This window comes from Mauremys reevesii, linkage group 1, assembly GCF_016161935.1.
Source record: "Mauremys reevesii isolate NIE-2019 linkage group 1, ASM1616193v1, whole genome shotgun sequence".
Lineage (NCBI taxonomy): Eukaryota > Metazoa > Chordata > Testudines > Geoemydidae > Mauremys > Mauremys reevesii.
In genome coordinates this window covers 278,950,749-278,971,719 of record NC_052623.1, presented here as the reverse complement: position 1 = coordinate 278,971,719, position 20,971 = coordinate 278,950,749, and the positions used below count along the sequence as shown (strand labels likewise).

At 41.7% G+C, this 20,971-nt stretch overlaps 1 protein-coding gene across 8 annotated transcripts in view; it reads right to left on the bottom strand.

Annotated features, from left to right (window-relative positions):
• The window catches only part of NR2C1 (nuclear receptor subfamily 2 group C member 1), a 98,041-nt gene that overhangs the window by 32,237 nt on the left and 44,833 nt on the right, over nucleotides 1-20,971 (bottom strand). For 6 of the 8 annotated variants that reach the window (XM_039495826.1, XM_039495833.1, XM_039495817.1 and 3 more), the window contains 6 exons: nucleotides 18,079-18,309; nucleotides 11,498-11,579; nucleotides 8,837-9,016; nucleotides 7,034-7,181; nucleotides 6,860-6,950; nucleotides 56-240 (listed from right to left, as the gene is read on the bottom strand). In XM_039495826.1, coding sequence (XP_039351760.1) covers nucleotides 56-240; nucleotides 6,860-6,950; nucleotides 7,034-7,181; nucleotides 8,837-9,016; nucleotides 11,498-11,579; nucleotides 18,079-18,309 — 917 coding nt within the window. The remainder of the gene's footprint in view (nucleotides 1-55; nucleotides 241-6,859; nucleotides 6,951-7,033; nucleotides 7,182-8,836; nucleotides 9,017-11,497; nucleotides 11,580-18,078; nucleotides 18,310-20,971) is intronic. The other 2 variants (XM_039495857.1, XM_039495847.1) reach the window with 1 other exon arrangement.

Below are 20,971 nucleotides of genomic sequence, written 5' to 3'. Positions count from 1 at the left end.
GTGAGATTACCAAAAAGAATTATATTTAAAATTTAAATACTGTAGCATGCCTTACCTGGTAACATCACTACTTGCTTGCTCTTCTTGATGAAGTTCAGACAATGATGTATCTCCGTTGTTTAAACTTTCGATCATAGACAGCTCAGCACTACTTTGAGACATGTCTTTAGACTTACTGAGATTTGCTAATGATGTTACCACATTTGCCAGTGTGCTTAAATCCCCTTGACAGGCCTCAACCTAGGAGGGAAAAAAAGGATAGCTTTAATCCTTTCACACTGACAGAACCTGACTCTGTAAAGGAAAAATTCAGCTTTCACACTAACAAATGAAGACATGGAATTGCAAACAGAACCCATGAAAACTAAGTTGCTTTCAGTAACAGATTAATTAAAATGAAGAATTTTGAAACAATTTTTTCAAAAATGAACTTTTAATAGTAGTTGACATGTATTTTTATGGGAACAGTACTCCAAAAAGCAACAATAATTATGGAAAGACCTGCTGCTTTTAAATTATTCTTAACTGTGGGAGGGAGGGGATGGGGGACAGGCACACTTACTAGTTTCTCTAGGCCAAGCTCATTGCACACACTAGGGGCTCCTTGCATCCCTTCAATTCCCCCCCCAAGCTCCCTGTGATGTTCCATCCTCCCAGCTCCCCCTATTTCTGGAAGACCTTGTAACCATCCCTATGCTAGGGTCCCCCATTGCGCTGCCTCTTGTCCCCCCTCCCACCAGCCAGGGTGTCTGGGTGCCCCTCTTTGCCCACCCTATCCCCACTATTATATAAAAAAATTCTGTCTGGGAGACAAGTCATTAAGGGTGTCAACATGTTAAACTGTACTGGGAGGATGGGAAGAGCTGAGATTGTTACGCTGGAAGGTGTTAATGGCTGCCATCAACCAGTTCTTTGATCCCTGGACAATTACAGAGGTGGTAAAGCTGCTGGGTCTGCTAACCAGATGCAAGGGGCTCTATGTGTCCCCCCATTTCCCTCTTTCAGTTCCTCAGTTTTCACCAAAATCAACAGGATTTTGCCCATTGATGCCTAGTATATTCTCCAAAATGACTGGATGCAACATTCAAAAGTTACAGCGTTGCATCCAAACAGAGAAATACAATCAAGTTGAGTGACAAGGTATATCCTGGGAACAACACAGATTCAGCAACACAGCAAACATCAAGTTGAGTGTAAGACCTTGCTTCACTTGGCAAAATTACTGGTATTTCATACTGTTGAACTGCACAGTGCCTAAGATTTCTCAGCTTTATAAATCCCATTTGTTTCTGTCACACATTTTTTTAAACTTGCTCAGCATTTGCATTTTCATAGTCTTTCATAAAAGCACAACTGCAGAAAGCTTTCTTGAGACTTGCTATTTGGTTTGTTTGCCGTGCTGTCTCAGCCATGTTGGTCCCAGGATATTAGGGATATGCCCCAAGAGAATCTGCTTCAATATCTGTGGTGGTGGGACACCCTCTGCCCACACACCCCTAGTTGTCCCCTGTCTCCCACACTGGAGCCCATACAGGGTTTCATTAAACAATAACTAAATAGGGACCACATCCTGAAATAAATCTTTCTTGAACCCCCTCTTCTGGCCTTCAAACAATTCCCAAATGTCACCAAGCTCATCATCAGAAGCAAGCTCCCAATAGACAAGGACGAACACATTCAAAGCGGCACCAGACCCCGCCAGAGCAACAGATGCACAACCTTCATACATAGCTACACTGCTACGATGAACAATACTCCCCACAACACTCCTTACAAGACCCATGGGTCCTACATATGCCTATCACAATGTGTGGTATACCTCATCTAGTGCACTAAATACCTTAAACAACAACTATATGGGTGAAAGAGGAGGTTACTTACGTTTAACTGGAGGTTCTTCAAGATGTGTGGTCCCTATCTGTATTCCACTGAGGGTTTATGCATGAGCACCATGTGTCCTGAGCCAGAGAATCTGAAAGTAGTAGTGTCCGTTGTTCCACGCATGCGCCCTTGCCTCACCTTATGGCTTCATACGAGGTGATAAAGGGTAGGGTGTACCGACCGTGTCTCCAGTTCCTTCTCCACCGCAAATCCAAGAGATCCGCAGCAGAGGGGAAGGAGGGCGGGAAGTGGAATGCAGATAAGGACCACACAAAGAATCTCCAATTACAGGTAAGTAACCACCTCTTCTTCTTTGAGTTATGGTCCCTATTGTATTCCACGCAGAGTGATTAATAAACAGTACCTAAATTGGAGGAGGGTGCAAGGATTAGGATGGGATGGTTGAATGGAGGACAGCCGCACCAAATGAGGCATCCCTCACAGAGTTCTGCACCATGGTGTAATGTGTAGCGAAGGTATGTATTGAACTCCATGTGGCTGCTCTACATGTGTCTCCAAGCAGCACTTCATGGAGAGTGGCCGTGGTTGAACCCGGTGCTCTTGTGAAATGGGCTCTCATCTCCATGGGTGGAGGCAGTCCTGACAACTCATAACACAGTGCGATGCACCCAGAATTCACTGGAGACTCTCTGTGTAGAGACTGCATGCCCCTTAAATCTCTCCACTACACTGATAAACAATCTAAGAGACTTCCTGATCAGTCTTGACCTCTGCAGTTAGAAGGTCAAAGCCTGTTGGAGGTCAAGGGAGTGATGTCATTATTCCTCTTCCGAGGTATGAGGCTTCGGAAAGAAAGCAGGTAAGTGGATGGGTTAATTCAGATGAAACTGGGATACAACCTTTGGTAGAAACTTGGGATTGAAAAAAGGGACATAAAGCAAACCCAGTGGCTCAAAGAGTTGTTTCATTAGTGTTGATAGAACGAGGCTGAGGTCCCACTGGGGAGTGATAGATTGTGCATGTGGGAAAGTTCTGATGAGATCTTTCCAAAATCTAGCACTCAATGAGTGTGTAAATACACAGTGCCTTTCCATGGAGGGGGATGGGGTGGAAGGCACTAATTGCTGCTAGGTGGGCTTTGAGGGTGAACCCCAGTGTTTTTAAGAATGGGAGGTAATCCAAAAGAAGAGGACTCTCCACTTCCTCTGGGGAAAGCTCTTTCTGTTGGGCCCAGGAGGTAAAGCGGTTCTATTTGGCTTGGTAGGAACCAAGATGTTGCTTACTACAGTGTTGTGGAGTTTCCACTCATGATCAGACACAAATCTGCAGCTGAGAGAGTCTGCAATCACATTCTGAGTCCCCAGAAGATAAGCTGCAGATAGCAGGATCTTGTGGGTGATGAACCAATTCCATAGATTGGCTACCTCCGCACACAGAACAGCTCAACCGAAACCCTAAGGTGAGGCAAGGGTGCATGCGCAGACCAACGGACACTACCACTTTTAAATTCTCCGGCTCCAGATGCATGGTGAGCATGTGTAAACCATCAGTGGAATACAATAGGGACCATCACTCGAAGAAGAATGAGACAATTGCTATGCTCTCAAATGAGCTCACACAGAAAAATGAGAAAAGCAAAGAACACTCTTATCTCCCGTGGGTGAACATGTCTCATAAAATGATCACTCCACATCTGACCTCTCAGTCCTCAACCTCAAAGAAAACCCGCACAACACCTTCAAAGATGAACCTGGGAGCTTATATGCATTACTTAACAAGACACTAAAAATCATGAACTTAATAAAGCCTCTGGATTTATGGCTCATTACAACAATCTTGTTAACCACTAACCCTCCTGGGGTCAACAATGGGTCACTCTTCTATAGTATACAGGGCCTCCATACATGTTATATCAACACATTTTCTACATACACTACATCTAGTTACTGAGAATAATTCGAAGCAGTAGTACGCTACTTTCAGCAAACTCTTCTTTGGTGTAACCAACACAGAAATAGTACGTATATATAGAATCTGGTATGATGTACAACACAGCATTGGAATGGTGTAGAGTCTAAATTGAATGTACAGCGCAGAAAAAGATGAAAAAATATGGGGAAAGTGGTGAAACTGGCACAAATATATATTAAAATGTAAACGGAAAATTGGGTGCACAATTCAGGGTAGTTTCATTTATTATTCTATTTGTATTGTGCCCATCACTGTGATCCTCTAGATAAATTACAGATTAATTGTAAAAGTGTAGCTAATAAATAACAATTATTGTCTCTACCACCATGAGTCACTGTTCAAATACCCATTGGCACTTGGGCTATGTAACTGAATATGATCTTTTCTGCATTTCATTTGTAAAACCTCCCTGGTATGTTCTGCAGTTTTGTAAGCCAATCAGAAGTAGAGGGAGGATGTTTATGAAGAAGGAATGGATGAGAAGTCATGTCAGCCTAAGCATGCAGAGAAGCCATATCACTACAACAAGATATACTCTCTTTTTACTTCTTGATTTTGCTGTTAAATAGCCCACAAGATAGCCAGTAGCTTAAGGTAGGCAGCCGGCCAGCAAGCAACCTTTTCCCCATTAAAAATCACTTTAAGAAAAGAGCATGCACACCTGCAGGCAAAAACAAAGCTGTCCTCTCAAGTATGCCACGTTTTATTTAATTACTTATTCATACTCTCGTTTTCACTGACCTGTCTGTTAAGGGAAGTCTTTTGACTAGACCTTTGCCAGATGCAGCAAGCAGGGTAAAGTGCATGAGAACAGAATAAGGAAATTGGACATCAGTTGAAGAAAGAAAAAAGTGTTAGAGTAAATGAAGAAACCAACAGAACTCAGATGAAAGTGGGAACACAGAAAAATCAGGCTAAAAAAATCCATGAGGAAGAAGCATGTTGTTTAGTTATCTCTTAACAACTGAGTGTGTAATGGGTTTGAATTGCTGTCTGATCTGTCTTTTGTTTAAATTTAAGAAACAACTTCTTTTTCCTTTATGCCACTTTTCCTGGTGAGGGTCATGGCGGCAGCATGGCGAGTAGGGAGGACTAGACCTCTCTTTCTTCTGCAACAGGTTCCAGCTCCTCCTGAGGAGTTCCCAGGACAGCCAGAAGATAAAATCCCTCCAGTGTGTCCCTGGTCGGCCTCAGGGCCTCTTCCCAGTGGGACATGCCTGGTAGAGTTCCAAAGGAAGCTTCCCACGGGGCATCCTTATCAGGTGTCTGAACCACCTCAGCTGGCTCCTCTTGATCTGGAGAAGTAGTGGCTCTACTCCAAGGATCTCCCAGTCTCGGACAGTAAGCCCAGCCTCCCTGAGGAGAAACCTAATTTCTGCCACTTGTATCCGCAATGTCCTCCTTTCAGTCATTACCCAAAGTTAATGACTGTAAGTGAGGATGGGGATGTAGATCAACCTGTAAACGAGAGCTTCATCCGAGAACTCAGCTCTCGCTGCGCCACCACAGATTGGTACAGCGTCTGCATCACTGCAGCTGCCACACCAATCTTCTGGTTGATCTCATGCTCCCACTTACCATCACTCGTGAACAAAACCCCTAGATACTTTAACTCTTCCACTAAGGGCAGCTCCCCCTCACACACATCTGGAGAGTGCTGATTCTCATCCCAACCATTTCACACTCAGCAGCAAAATGTTCAAGTGTGCGTCGGAGATCACAGTCTGAAGAAGCAAGATGGACATCACCTGCAAACAGCAGAGATGCCACCTGTAGTGGATACACTCCACAGCTCGGCTGTGCCTCACATCCTGTCCATGAAAATCATAACCAGGAGTGGGGACAAGATGCACCTTTGGTGGAGTCCAATGCTCCCCTTAAACAAACTCGTCTTAATGCCAAGAATATGATCACAACTCTCACTTTGAGAATAGAGGGACTGGCACCTCACACTCCTGCAGCATTTCCCACAAGACATCTTGGGGAACGTGATTATATGCCTTCTCCAGGTCTATAAAACACAGACAGACTGGATTAGCAAACTACCATGACCCCTCGAATATCTGCGAGAGAGCTACAAGCTGGTCTGTTGTTCCACAACCAGGACAGAATCCACATTGTTCCTCCTGGATCTGAGGTTCAACTAATGGGTGTTATCTCCTCTCCAGCACCCTGGCACAGGCTTTGCCAGGGAGGCTGAGGAGTGTGATCCCCCTATAGTTGGAACACACCCTCTGGTTTCCTTTCGGGATCACCACCCTGGTTTGCTAGTCCAGAGGTATTGCACCTGCCTTTCACGCAACAAGAGTGAAAAGGCACGTTAACCACAACACCCCAACATTGTCCAGTGCTGTGAACATCTCCAGATGAATTTAAGAAACTATAGTTCCTTTTCCACCCCCAAAGACTATGTCGTGAATTCTGAAAGAGTACTTAGTTTTGTGAGAGTATACATGGTTCAGGGAGAATACTACTACTAAAGGTATTTGTGAAATGCATTCAGATAAGAGCCATAGCTACCTTGGTAAGGGATTCCAGGTCACCCAACCTTATTTATATTTTCAAATAATCAGCACGTGAATGCAGAAATGCAATTAAAGATGCATGATTCAGAGACATTATCCAAAAACACGTGTGTAAGAAATTTGTTAACATACTGCGAGTCCAAGTAGGAAAGTGGCTGGCCTAAGTTCACCAACCAGTCAGCACAAAAAGGAAAAAAGTCTGCTGTGCTCAGAGTCCAAAATACTAGAAAAAAAAGTCTTCTTGCAAGAGGAATAAGACTTTCTACAGCCAGCAATTTTCTTTTTCATTTATGTCTCAGGTTTTCTAAAACAGGTAAGAATTACAGGAATGTGTGTTCATACTTGGCACAGCTGGGTCAGGCCTTCACTGCTGCTACTTGTACTACTACACATACACTGCCGTTTACACTTATGTTAGTTCAATGAAAGCAGGCAGAAGTATGTCTATGCAAGCTGGGGAATTATACCTCTCGCTCGTACTGTAGATGTAGCCTTAGTATTTTATTCATGTCATCACATACCTTATCTTGTGTCATAAGCACAGTAGGCTCACTTTTTATTCCGGACTGATGAATATTTACAAACATTCCTGACTCTAGCAGTCCTGTTGATCTGAAGGAAAAAAAGGTATAAATTTTAGTCTTCTGATGTTTCTGAGATCTAGAAACTATTAGTCTCGAGCACTATTTAAGTACCTTGCTGTTTCATTGTCGGTTACAAAAGTTGGAGTTGCAGCAAGTGGGCTGCGCAGATCTTTTCGGATATAGATCTTTTCTGTAGAAGCCGCACAGTTTGAAGATTTTTCTCGTGATACTTCAATTGGTTTCCTCTCGCACTGAACAGCTAACAAAATGGTGTGTAACTATTAGGTGACAACCCAAAATTCACGAACAGTCAGATGGAGATATCACAAACAAGAGTATTTAAGAAATTGTGTCCTGTTTTTCCAATTACTGATAAAAAAGCTTGCAGTTTAATATATTTGTGTTTTTATATAGACACTATATTGACTAACAAAAGTGCACACAAATCATTAGCTATGACTCTGGATAAATAAACACACTTGTTTTTATGTTGAAGGAGTCAAAGACTGAAGGTCAAACACATAAAGGCCAATAATTTTAATTTCTTCCTACATTTAAAAGTGGTCCTTAGGGAGTTTTCACCTGTCTGGATCCTCATGGGAAGGCTTTTTTGCTTCATATCGTCTCAGTCTATCAGCTTTTGTCTGCTAAGCCCACATGTTCCCTCCCAGTTAGGGAAGTGGTCATACTGTCTCTTTTTTATGCTCCCTCTGGAAATTTAATCCACAACTACTCAACCTCTTGGTTCCAAGCAAACAAATATGGCATCATTAAAATAAACTGGAAATATTCTACCACATGGGGAAATCTGACTCCAAACAACAAAGCCAACTGGAAACTTACTTACACAACTTCATTTTAAGAACTCAAAGGGAGAACTTCTCCTTATGAGGAAATAACTACTTATATACTTACAACAAATTTAGTTTGGTCATTGCAAAATCAAAACACATACTAAAAATGTTTACGAGATGGAATGCCTTAAAATATGTAGGGTCTTATTCTCCCCTCTGTTACATGAATTTTAAGATGGTGTAACTCCATTTACTTCAAGGGAGTTACACAATGGAAGAGTGTGGTGACCCAGCCCAGTAAACTGTAGGTTCAACCCAATGCATAATTTAAAATAGGCACCAATGCACCTGGCCACTTTAAAGCCATTTACCCCCTACGGACTACAGCATTACATGCTACATATAAATACATTATGTTTAATACAAGTTTGAGATTCCATTTGTGTGACTATTTTAGGGTAGTGAGACCATAAGTCACAAAAAGGAAAGATTAAAAAATAAACATGATCACATTAATCCGTAACTTTTAAAATTACATTGTCTTTGAGCATGTACATAATTAAAATCTGCCAGCACAAGGAAATTTTAAAAAGGAACTAAGATCTGCAAGAATTAAGTCATATATGCCTGCTAATCTCTGCCTGGGAGATACCTTCCTCTGCTGGGCAAACTAGGTAAGGTGCAGAAACTGCTGCTACCACAACTGATGGACAAACTGACGGGAAGATGGAGTTATTCAAAATTTCTTCAGCTGCTAAATTTACAACCAGACAATTTATCATAGAAAATGGATGCCTGCTGCCTAGGAACAACACTTTATTCTTATTTACTCTGTTCTGTGTGTTTTTAAGGTAATTTCATCTTTGACAAACTGCCAAAATTCAGAGTTTGAGTCACACTGGACTAATAATTCTTTAAAGAGAAGCTGATCTAACTATTTCATAACAGTAATGAAGGCAAAGCCTGATTTGCATGCCTATATAACAGTATATTCTCCAAAGCACAAACCTTGTCATGAATGCCTGCTATATTTTATATATATATATGCCTGATTTTAAAACACACACACACACACACACACACACACCCTACCAGATTTATAAATCTTACTTATACTTACAGTCCTGTTTCATTCCAAATGCGATGCATCTCTGCAGCCTACAGTACTGACATCGGTTTCGATGATGTTTGTTAATGACACAGTCTTTTGCTCCTCGGCATGAATAAACTAAATTCTTTCGTATGCTTCTTTTAAAGAATCCCTTGCATCCCTCACATGTTACTGCTCCATAATGACGTCCTAGTTGAAGAACAGCATAAGTCAGGACATTAATTTTACAATGTTAATAACATTTTCCCTCTTTTAAAAAGAAATTATATTTAGACAAGTCAAAGAGTATAACTTTAAAAGAGTACATTCATGCCTTGTCTATGTAAACGAGTTACAGATATGAAGATACTACCAAGTGGCTAGAGAATCACACAGACAAGCAAACTAACCAAATCTCTGGTTTAAACCACTCACGCAAGATGACCATTTCCCAATAGTTTATTAACTCCTTGACTCCAGCGTCTTTGTTGCTAGCAATAGCAGACAGGCCCGAAAATTGGCTTCCCCACTCCCCAAGAGCATTAGGATGAGCTACCTTAGTTACCTGAATTACACATACTTTAGTAATTTTTCTCAGTGACCCTCTAATCAAGTTCTTTTATTGTCTATCATACATTTTAGCAGCATAACTGCATGATTTAAAGATGACATAAAGACTGTATATGTAAAGAGGAGACAGTATAAATTTATTCACTTGATGACACTATCTGTTACCATTTCAAAACTATCGATTTTTGTTTTTTTAAATTGGAGTAAAGATAAATCCATAATTATCTTTTATAATGGAAGTATTCAGTGATGCAAGTAAACAAAAAATGTGTTAAATCAATAAAAAATTCAACATTTCCACAGTTTTTCTCATTGTGCTATTCTGTCCCTACAATCCAGATTTTATTTTTCTTTTAAAATCATTATTTAAAACCTGCTTAGCTGAAAAAATAAAAACCTGAGTATGGCTACAAGAATACTGCATTTACAGATTAAGGCAGTCTTGGTCATTTAGACACAGCTACTATACATACTGTTAATTTTATAATCCAGAACTAAAATCTAAAAAGCAAGGCCATACAGAAATGTTCAAAAATACATATTATGAAAGTATCATGGCTGCCCCTTTAATTAAGAAGGATAATTCACCAAAATCAATCTCAAATGTGGACTAATTCAAAGAGGATAAACTTTAATTTTATAGGTACTTTATTCACTCTTGAGAGACTTCCATTCAGATGTCTGGAAGAGATTTCCAGAGATTCTAACTTACTTTCGGATCCCTCTAACATAACCATCTCAAATGTCACACACACATGAAATTTCATACAGTTTCACACTACAAATATGGTTGTTTTAAAAATAAATACTTATAAATAAAATGGTTTACCATAACAGTTTTATTTTCACTTTGGAGGGTGACAGTTTTGTTCTTTTGCAGAGTACTTCCATTATTTGATGCAGTCTCTCTGAGTCTCTAGACAGTCTGCCTTGTCGCTCTTTCCCTGGTTCCCAAGCTAAGGCCCTGATCAGCCTCTTCACTCTAGCTGCCTCTATGACCCCCGTCCTTATCAACCCTCCTTCAGCCTCCCCTGCTCTGACAAATCAGACAGACTGCCAGATGGAGAAATAGCTTCCCTAATGGAACTAATTCTAGCCAATTCTCACAGCAGTTAGGCTAAAAGTCTTCCCTTTCCATGTCCCCTTCCAGGGTGCACAGAGAGAGGGGGAAATTTGCAGCCAAACCATACTTGAGAATCAGGGCTTGCATCTCTACTAAAGAGGAAGCTTCTCCCTTTAGTGAGCCTTTGGAGGTTTGCCTGAGTGCAGTCCAACTCTGAAAGACCCTGGAAAACATGCTGCTAGGCTTAACACATACCAGAGACTCAGAAGGAGGCATGGATAGGGAGGAGAGACAGAGCTGGCACAAGGTTGGGATAGGCAGCACAGCTCTCTTGGCATTTGGTTCCCTACTTTCATTACCCACTTCCATCTGTTCACTCCCGTAACACTGTTGCAAAGGGCATTTTTTTTGGCTTTTCCCCTTTTACCTTAACATTCCATTTTGATAACATATACATGTGCACACACGCGCGCACACCCTCCCCCCCACACCTTAGTGGAATTATAAAGCGTCCTCAGTGTTTGGGCAATTTAAAAAATGATGACTCAAACGGCTTAGCGCAAACAACTCCTAAGAGCACTTTATAATACATTTCTATGGTCTTCCCTGATTGTCTGTTTTGTATTATAAACTACTAGCATGGTTTTTCACAGATATCTTAAGTTTAAAATAATAATAAGAAAAAAAATCACTTAAAAGTAACAATGAACAAGTCCATTGTACAACATTTCTTTTACAAAAATGCCAGAATGGCCAGTCAATTAAGAATGCATTTGCAGCCAATCAAGTAATTTGATTGGTCAGCATCTGTAGTTGTATAATATAATACTGACCTGGACAGGCTTAAACTACATATGAAAATTGCTTTAAGTGGACCGTTTAAACAAATGCAAATTATTAAAGCTAAAATTAATAAATCCCATCTATTCACAGTCCAGCTACATTAGGTATCCACTTTTTATTAAAACGTAACTAAATCAGTGAAAAAAAAGCGAAAACTTGTTTCTGAAGAATAACTTGAAACTGCTTTTAAAAAGTGGTCCTGCTGAAGAATTTACCTGATGCTTTGTCTCCACATACGACACAGAGATCAAATACTTTATTTAGGGTCTGTTCAGTGGAAGTGTTGTCTGTTAAAATCTGGAAGAAAGTACAAAATTATTTCACTTTTCTCTCTCTCTACCTCAAAAAATTGGAAAATAAAAGCTAATCTCATCCTTAAAATGCCTCTCTCTAAACTAAGGGCCCAATCTTCTGAATCACCAAGTCCCCTCAATTACCATTTATGGCCCTCGCAGTTGACTGCATGTTGGTGTTTGCTGCACCAATGCAGATCCCTATTCAGGATGGGTCCTAAATTTAACTATCAAAATCTTTTAAAAGTATTAAAACAAATCTTATCCAGAGAAGATTTTTGCAGAAAGCACTTATATTTTGAAAACTACATTTATCAAGCCTTCTGGTCATCCAGCCATTCAAATCTTTCCTTAGCATTCATTTCTTTCACTATGCTCAGAAGAGTGAACCAATGATAAATATATTTTGAAAACACAATATATTTAATTGAATTACTCATTATCAAGAGGTACAAATGCCCCTAAACTGAGTAACTGTGATGTTATTACTATAACTTGCCTTGCTTCGCCCCAATCCCATCTGATGTTTGTTACCCTCATTCACTATGTCACGTCTAAAATTAGACTCATAGCAACAACACTTCAGGTAGGAATCATAGCTTTCTAGTTCTTTAAAAGATCTTGCACACTGAGATACTGTAAAAGTTATAAATAATAATAAAGCACTGCTTGCAATTAAAAAGGATAATATGATTGCATAACTAGCTAACAATCTCACAATGCAAAGCAGGAATGAAAGAATTGATATTCCCATTAAAAACACTGGAAATTAGAGGCACTTTTGAAACTTCCCATTTCCTGATAAGAATGTTGATTCTTTCAGTCCTGCTTCGCATAATCAAAACAGGGGCTCTGAAGATAAATATAATTAAGAAAAGCTCTACTGAGAAAGGCGATAGTCCTATTCCAGGGGTAAGCAACCCTTTAGAAGTGGGGCACCGAGTCTTAATTTATTCACTCTGATTTAAGGTTTCGCGTGCCAGTAATACATTTTAATGTTTTTAGAAGATTTTTCTATAAGTCTACATACAACAATAGTTTAGTTATATATTATAAAGTAAATAAGGTTTTTAAAATGGTTAAGAAACTTCATTTAAAATTAAATTAAAATGCAGAGCCCCCTGGACTGGTTGTCAGGGCCCAGGCAGTGTGAGTGCCACTGAAAATCAGCTCACGTGCAGCCGTCGGCACACGTGCCATAGGTTGCCTACCCCTGTCCTATTCTATGAAGAGAAATAATGAAAATGTTACATGAATGTCTAAAAAGTGTTTTGAAAATTCTCTCTCACACCCCCGTAAGTAAATGTTTATTTGGCAACAGCATCTAAGATATTACCTCTAATCTTTTACTGCTATTACACATCACTGAAGTTTCTTTTAATTTAACATTAACATTCTTAAAGAAAAAGTTGGCTCAGTGACAAAACATCACTAGTTTAATTTCTCATTTCACCTCAGCTGCAATTATTATTTAGTGCTATAATTGTGCATAGTATTATACATAACATACAAGAAATTCCTTAAGTCCTTCCGCAGACAAAACTTGCATTTATGTCATAACGAGTTTTGCTTACGCAAGGACTCCAGAATTTGGCCCAAGAGGAAGGAAAGTCCCTGCTCCAAAGAGCTCAAAATTTACCTTGGACAAACATGACACTCAGAACAAGAGTTGCCATTCAAGAAGATGCAGAGCCACTATTGATGAAACAATTAATCAAGAAAGGTGTTCCACAAAATGTGGATTTAAAGGAAGGATTTGAAAGAGGAATGGTGTGCGCGCGCACAGGAAAGGGAAACCTGTTTCAAATGAAGGTGTAAAATAAAAGAACGTGCAAAACTGCAAATGGGAAGAGCAGTTAGAGAAGATATGAGAGAACATGATGAGTATCTAGAATTAAATGGTTTCAGAGTAGCAGCCGTGTTAATCTGTATCCGTAAAAAGAACAGGAGTACTTCTGGCACCTTAGAGGCTAACAAATTTTGTTGGTCTCTAAGGTGCCACAAGTACTCCTGTTCTTTTTATAGAATTAAATGAAAGCCCCGTGTCCAGTGAATGGAAAATTAAAAGCTAGCTTTCCATTAAAATGGTAGTTACTGCACATTTCACTAACGGCTTTTCTATATGTTGCATTAGTACGTACCAGCTAGGATGTAAATTATACTGTGCACCGCTTGTCACACAGTAATTGGCCCACGTGGACCCTACTGGTATGCACTAAAAGTTCCATAGCGTGCACTGATGCAGTATTGTTTGAAACAGGACTACATCAGCACATACTAGGGAACTTCTAATGTGTGCCAGCAGGGTCCACATGGTCCAATTAGTGTGTGACACACAGATGCCAACTAGAATTTACATCCCAGTTGGTATGCACTAATGTACCATGTAGACAAGCCCAAACAGAAAATGACAGAGAAATGTATATACTTCATAGGCCTTACATGCTTAGTTTGTGAAAGCACAAAAATTGTAAAATATTCTTTCCACTGCCTCCGTAATTCTTTTGGTCTGTATAAGCTACACAACCAGATCCCATCTTTATGTCCCCTTTCCATACTACTCATACAACTAGACCATGCTCCCTAACCCAGTCTGACATTCCTCCACCTTCTTATCCTTTCAATCCCACAGTGGTGTAACAAAGCAAGGCCCTGGCGCAAGAATAGGTTGGGGCCCCCTTCCAGATTCTAAAATCGGAAATTTTGCTTACCCCCAACATCACAGCCCCCAACTTACCCTTTTGCCTCCCACAACTCAACCTACTACCACCAACATCCCCCACTCACCCCCAATCCTTCCCCCTGCAGTTCCCTAACACTCCCCACTCACTCAAAGCCCCCACAAGCAACCCACTCCCCAGCCCCTCACTCCTGTGACCTTCCTGGCCACTCACCACCCCCCACCCCCAGCTCTGTGGTCTGTTCCCATCCCAGGCTACTCCGGATCCTAGCCACCAATTAGCTCTGCTGGCTCCCGTTTGCCCACACTGCATTCACACGGCACAGGCCAAATTTGGACAATGAGTGGCATTACAACCTGGTACACAATTTCACAGCACCACTCAAATGTGGCCTGGCCACCCCTTTGTCATGAAGGGGGGCGGCCAGACCAAATCTGAGTGGTGCTGCGTCCCCATGTGCTACACTGCAAAGCCAATCAGATTTGGTCTTGCTGCCCTTCCATCACATGGAGGGTTGGTGTAGCCAAATTTGAGCGAGTGGCATTGCAAACCTGTGAATCAGCTAAAGTGTGGGAGCATCACTTGTCTGGTTGAGACCCCATAACCTCATGGGTCTGGCTGTGACTACACCACTGACACCACTGTAGCTATGCCACTGAAATCCCTTCTCAAATTGTTTTATGCTGGAAGCACTTTAAACCTTATCTAACTGACACTTACCCTTGTTGGGCTTTACTTAAAAAAAAAAATACAAAAAAAATGACACTACAAAACACACGCTGAAGTTCACCACTTAATCTCATTGATGCTCTCTCCTGTCCTTCCCACCTCCTTTGTCTACATGTTGTCTAAGGGTATGTCTATACTACGGGATTATTCCGATTTTACAAAAATCGATTTTTTGAAACAGATTGTATAGAGTCGAGTGCACACGACCACACTAAGCACATTAATTCGGCGGTGTGCGTCCATGTACTGAGGCTAGAGTCGATTTCTGGAGCGTTGCACTGTGGGTAGCTATCCCATAGCTATCCCATAGTTCCCGCAGTCTCCCCCGCCCATTGGAATTCTTGGTTGAGATCCCAATGCATGATGGGGCCAAAAATTTGTCGTGAGTGGTTATGGGTAAATGTCGTAAGTCAATCCTCCCTCCATGAAAGCAACGGCAGACAATCATTTCGCACCCTTTTCCCTGGATTGCCCGGGCAGACGCCATAGCACGGCAACCATGGAGCCCGTTCAGCCTTTTTTCATTGTCACCATATGTCTACTGGATGCTGCTGACAGATGCGCTACTGTACTGCTACACAGCAGCATCCCCTTGCCTTTGCAAGTTAGCAAAGACGATTATCAGTCACACTGTACCGTCTGCTGCTGTCATGGGTGCTCCTGGCCGGCCTCGGTGAGTTCGGTCGGGGACGACTGGACAAAAATGGGAATGACTCCCCACGTCATTCTCTTCTTTAAGTTTTGTCTAATGGAGAGTCAGTCCTGCCTAGAATATCAGGCAAGCCTACTAAAGAACCAGAGAGGCAAATGGCCGCTCCGGGTCAGAGCCCCAGACATCCCGCAGAAATGATGAGCTGCATGCCATTTTAGGGGGTGCCCCTGCAACAACCCCACCCGTTGCTTCCCTGCTCCCCCATCCCTCCTGGGCTACCGTGGCAGTTATCCCCTCATTTGTGTGATGAAGTAATAAAGAATGCATGAATGCATGAATTTGAAACAACACTGACTTGATTGCCTCTGCAAGCAGAGATCAAAGGGGGGAGGGGAGGGCGGTTGGCTTACAGCAAAGTAGAGCGAACCACCATTCTGCACTTGCTCAGCCTATAGCTGAAAATGTGAATCTGTGATAAGCACTAGGATAGAAGCACAGGTAGGACTGAATCTCCATTTGTGTGTGGGCCTTTGGTTGACACTGGTAAAATACAAAATGTCCCAGGATATGTATGTTGGGGAACAGTTCTAAACGGCAGCTTAATTTTTTTTATTTACAGCAAAATGTAGAAGTCTAAGTATCTGATTGTTAGCAAGGGGTAGGCTGAGGTAGGCGCGGTGCTGCTGACTGGGAGAGCAGCCTGAGGCAGAAGCCCCTAGCTGCCATGATATTCCAGGTAGGACTGAATCTCCATTAGGCAAAACTTAAAGAAGAGAATGACCTGGAGTCATTCCCATTTTTGCCCAGGAGCCCCCGACCGACCTCACCGAGGCCAGCCAGGAGCACCCACAGGACGACGATGACTGATACCAGTCATACTGTACTGTCTGCAGTCCGCAAGGCAAGGCAAGGCAAGGCAAGGAGATGCTGCTGTGTAGTGCTGCAGTACCGCATCTGCCAGCAGCATCAAGTAGACATACAGTGACATTGAAAAAAGGCAAGAAATGATTTTTTTCCCTTTGCTTTCACCGGGGGGGGGGAAGGGGGGGGACGGACTGATGACATATACCTGAACCACCCACAACAATGTTTTTGATCCTTCAGGCATTGGGAGCTCAGCCCAGAATTCAAATGGTTTTCAGAGAGTGCGGGAACTGTGGGATGGCTACAGTTGTCAGTCGCCCCTCCCTCCGTGAGCGTCCATTTGATTCTTTGGCTTTCTGGTACACTTGCCTCAGCTCCTCATCATGGCCTTGGAGATTTTTTTCAAATGTTTTGGCATTTCATCTTTTGGAACAGAGTTCTGATGGAACAGATTCATCTCCCCATACAGAGATCAGATTCAGTATCTCCTGTACGGTCCACGCTGGAGCTCTTTTTTGATTCTGGGACTGCATGGTCACCGGTGCTGATCAGCACTCCACGCTGGGCAAACAGGAAATAAAATTCAAAAGTTTGCAGGGCTTTTCCTGTCTACCTGGCCAGTGCATCCGAGTTCAGATTGCTGTCCAGGCTGGTCACAATGGTGCACTGTGGGATAGCTCCTGGAGGCCAATACCATCGAATTGCGGCCACACTAACCCTAATTCGAAATGGCAATGTCAATTTCAGCGCTACTCCCCTCATCGGGGAGGAGTACAGAAATTGATTTTAAGAGCCCTTTATGTTGACAAAAATGTCTTTGTTGTGTGGACGGGTGCAGGGTTAATTTGATTTAACGCTGCTAAATTCAACATAAACTTGTAGTGTAGACCAGGCCTAAGTTAACAATTGTTTACTCAGTTAAATAACAATTACAATGCCAAATAAAATGAAAGCAAGAGGAGTGAAATATTAAGAAGTAAAGGCAAGGGAGAAAATGGTATTCAAATGATATTTTAAAACAGATGGAGAGTCAATGAGGCAGAAATACAAAAAGGCTATCCCAGGAGCTGAAACAAGAAGGTTCTGGCTTGAAAAGTAAAAATAAAACTACACATTTATATTTTTTTTATATCCTGACTCATGAAATACAAATTTAAAAATAACAACTTTCAAGGAACAAATCATTTTCTTCATTGTTTCTAAACAACAACTCCAAGTCTTGCTATCAGGGAACTGTAAACAGCAAAAAGACTAAAAATATAGAACCAGCACAGAAAATATTTGGAAAGAAAAACATCTCTTCCTATTCCAATAGTTCTCAAACTTTTGTATTGGTGACCCCCTTCACATAGCAAGCCTCTGAGTGTGACCCCCTTATAAATTAAGAATACTTTTAAATATATTTAGCACTATTATAAATGCTGAATACAAAGTGGGGTTTCGGGTGGAGGCTGACAGCTCGTGACCCTCCCCCATGTAATAACCTTGGGACCCCCTGAGGGGTCCCGACCCCCAGTTTGAGAACCCCTGTCCTATCCCATCTGAATTAATATTATGAAATAAAGTGGATTCTCTACCTGGATGTGTTGTGCAGATAAATCGGGGGATGCAAAAAACAGTTGGTTGACACCTGCAGCATCTGGAGTTGTTAGGAAAACCTTTCCTGGAGTGGAATCTTGTCTGGCAAGGATCACCTTGCTTGGGGTAGAGCCATCATGATTTGTTAAGATGAACTGCTTTCCTGCTGTGCTCTGATCAAGTGCAGTAACAATCTGAATCTTCTGGCCCGTCTGCTGGTCTGTGACAATCTGATAATACATTCATCTCAAATTGTTATGGTCTTTCAAGTTCATGTTTTTTTAGCACCCCATCTTGCACCATCATAGTCAATGGGAGTTTTGCCTTTGACTTTTGTGGTTACAGGACTGGGCTTCTTAATGAGTTAAATTCAAGCCAAAACCCTGAATCTAAAAAACCCCAAACTGTAGCAGTGTTTGAACTCTGAACCTGAATACACATTCCAATTTTGCAAGTGGCTCATATTTTTACAGAGGGCCAAACAAAAACCTTAGATCCTAACAGCTATGAATAATGAAGTGTTCAAAATATGGATATAAATGTTAAGGGTCCATCAGTCCTGTTAAGTGCTGAGCTCCCTCCACTCCCACTTAATTCCATGGGAGTTGAGAATACAGCATACCACAAAGTGACACTCAGCACCTCACAGGTGTAGGTCCTTAATAAGTTATCTTCATCGCTTAATCCCACGTTGTACACTTCAGTGTTGGCTTCATTAATTTAGAATAATAAGGGCAAGGAACAATCTTATTTCAATTTACTATACCTCAGTTTAACACTTTCACACTCACAAACAGAAAAATCAACTGAAGCAGGAGAACTGAACACTAACCCTTCTCTTTGCCACCTTTTTTTCTTTGTTTGACAAACAACTTCTTTTGCTTTATTCTTCATTTGACAATCAAGAACAGATCAACATCATCATTATGGCATTTCTTTCCTATTTTTAAATAAAGTAGGGCCTCACTGACTTGCCCTTCACTAAACTGTACTGTTTATCATCTTCTGACAAACTTGGTAATACACTTTCTTCATTTTTTTATTTTTTATATATATATATATATTTTTTTTTACACTTTCATATGTACCCATTTTTCACTCTTCAGAACGCTATGTGATGCTGGGGAACATCCATTGGTGCCATGTAATATTGAGTAGAGTGCACAGGAGTAGAGAAGCGCTCCCTGATCTATAGCCTTCTACATGAAGGCTATGCATAGACACAGGGGTAGCTCTATGTATTTTGCTGGCCCAAGCATGGCAGTCAGGCGGCTTTTGGCGGCGCACCTGCGGGCGGTCCGCTGGTCACGCGGATTCGGCGACATGCCTGTGGGAGGTCTGCTGGTGCCATGCCATTGGCGTCTCTGCCGCCGAATTGCCGCTGAAGCCACGGGACCAGCAGACCTCTCGCAGGCATGCCGCCTACAGCTGCCTGCCTGCCACCCTCACAGCGACCAGCAGGCTGCTCCCCGCGGCTTGCCGCCTCAGGCATGCACTTGCTGTGCTGGTGCCTGGAGCCGTCCCTGCATAGACACATCTAGCTAAACACAGCTTGACTGTAAACCGTTAAACTTTAGATACAGTAAAATACCACTGAATTCTAAAGAAAAAGCTAATTCAACAACCCATTAAGTTCAAACACATTTATAAATCTGCGCAGGATTAATATTGTTTTTCAAATATGCGTATCATGTTTATTTAAGAGACTGAGTGTATTTGAATTTATTGACTGTAGTTTTATAGTTTATTTCCATACTTTTAAAAGGTGCATGTGTGTTTGGGGGCGAGAGGTGTGGTGGGTAATGGGGAAGTTTTCATTTTGTTATCTAAATCTGCAATGTTCCTCAATTCTCACACAGTAATAAACTTAAAATTTACAAAAGCTGCCTTGTTATTGCTAGGATTTTATTGTTATAAAATATACTACAGCATTATTTCTGTAGTGCCCAAAGGTGTGGTTGGCACTTTACATTACTAAGTACGTTTATCAGTATCTTATAAAGCAGTGGTTCTCAAACTAGGACCGCTGCTAGTTCAGGGAAAGCCCCTGGTGGGCCGGGCCAGTTTACTGGCTGCATCCGCAGGTTCGGCTGATCGCGGCTCCCACTGGCCACGATTCACCGCTCCAGGCCAATGGGGGCTGCAGGAAGCGGCATGGGCCGAGGGACGTGCTGGCTGCCCTTCCTGCAGCCCCCATTGGCCTGGAGCGGTGAACCACGCGGCCAGTTGGAGCTGCAATTAGCCGAACCTGTGGACGGCAGCAGGTAAACAAATCAGCCCGGCCTGCCAGGGGCTTTCCCTGAACAAGCGGTGGCCCTAGTTTGAGAACCACTGCTATAAAGTATCATCATAAAGAATTACAGCTGACAAAATAAATGAACAGAAGTGCATTTTATGATGCATGTTTGCTTTTTTCCTCTATTTTTGTTACCAACTTGCTAACTCACAAATTATTTGTTATTGTGAATATGGCCCCAATTCTTGAACAGGGCTCCCCATGGGTGCAAGGATCTGTCCAGGCAGATCTCACTGCATGATCAGTACTTTAATAGATTTCTACCATATGTTACTTTAATGTCTACACAAGAACACTAAGTCTAGACAAAAGCTCCCCTCTGCAAACCCTACTCCTTAAACATTTGGCAAATGAAAAATGCATTATACAAAAGGACAATTTTAATAATGAAAAGTGCCATTCCCACAACTTATTCCAAGTGGGATCCTTGCAACTGCACAGAACTCCAGTGAAGTCAATGAGGCTCTGCTTGGGTGCAGGGGTCCATCCTTAACACAGTAGTCCCCTACTGTAAATTTGTCAGAGTTCGATAACAACGTATTTCTTAATTTGAGACTGAACACTGCCCTTGTATTCATTTCATTAAATATGGAAAT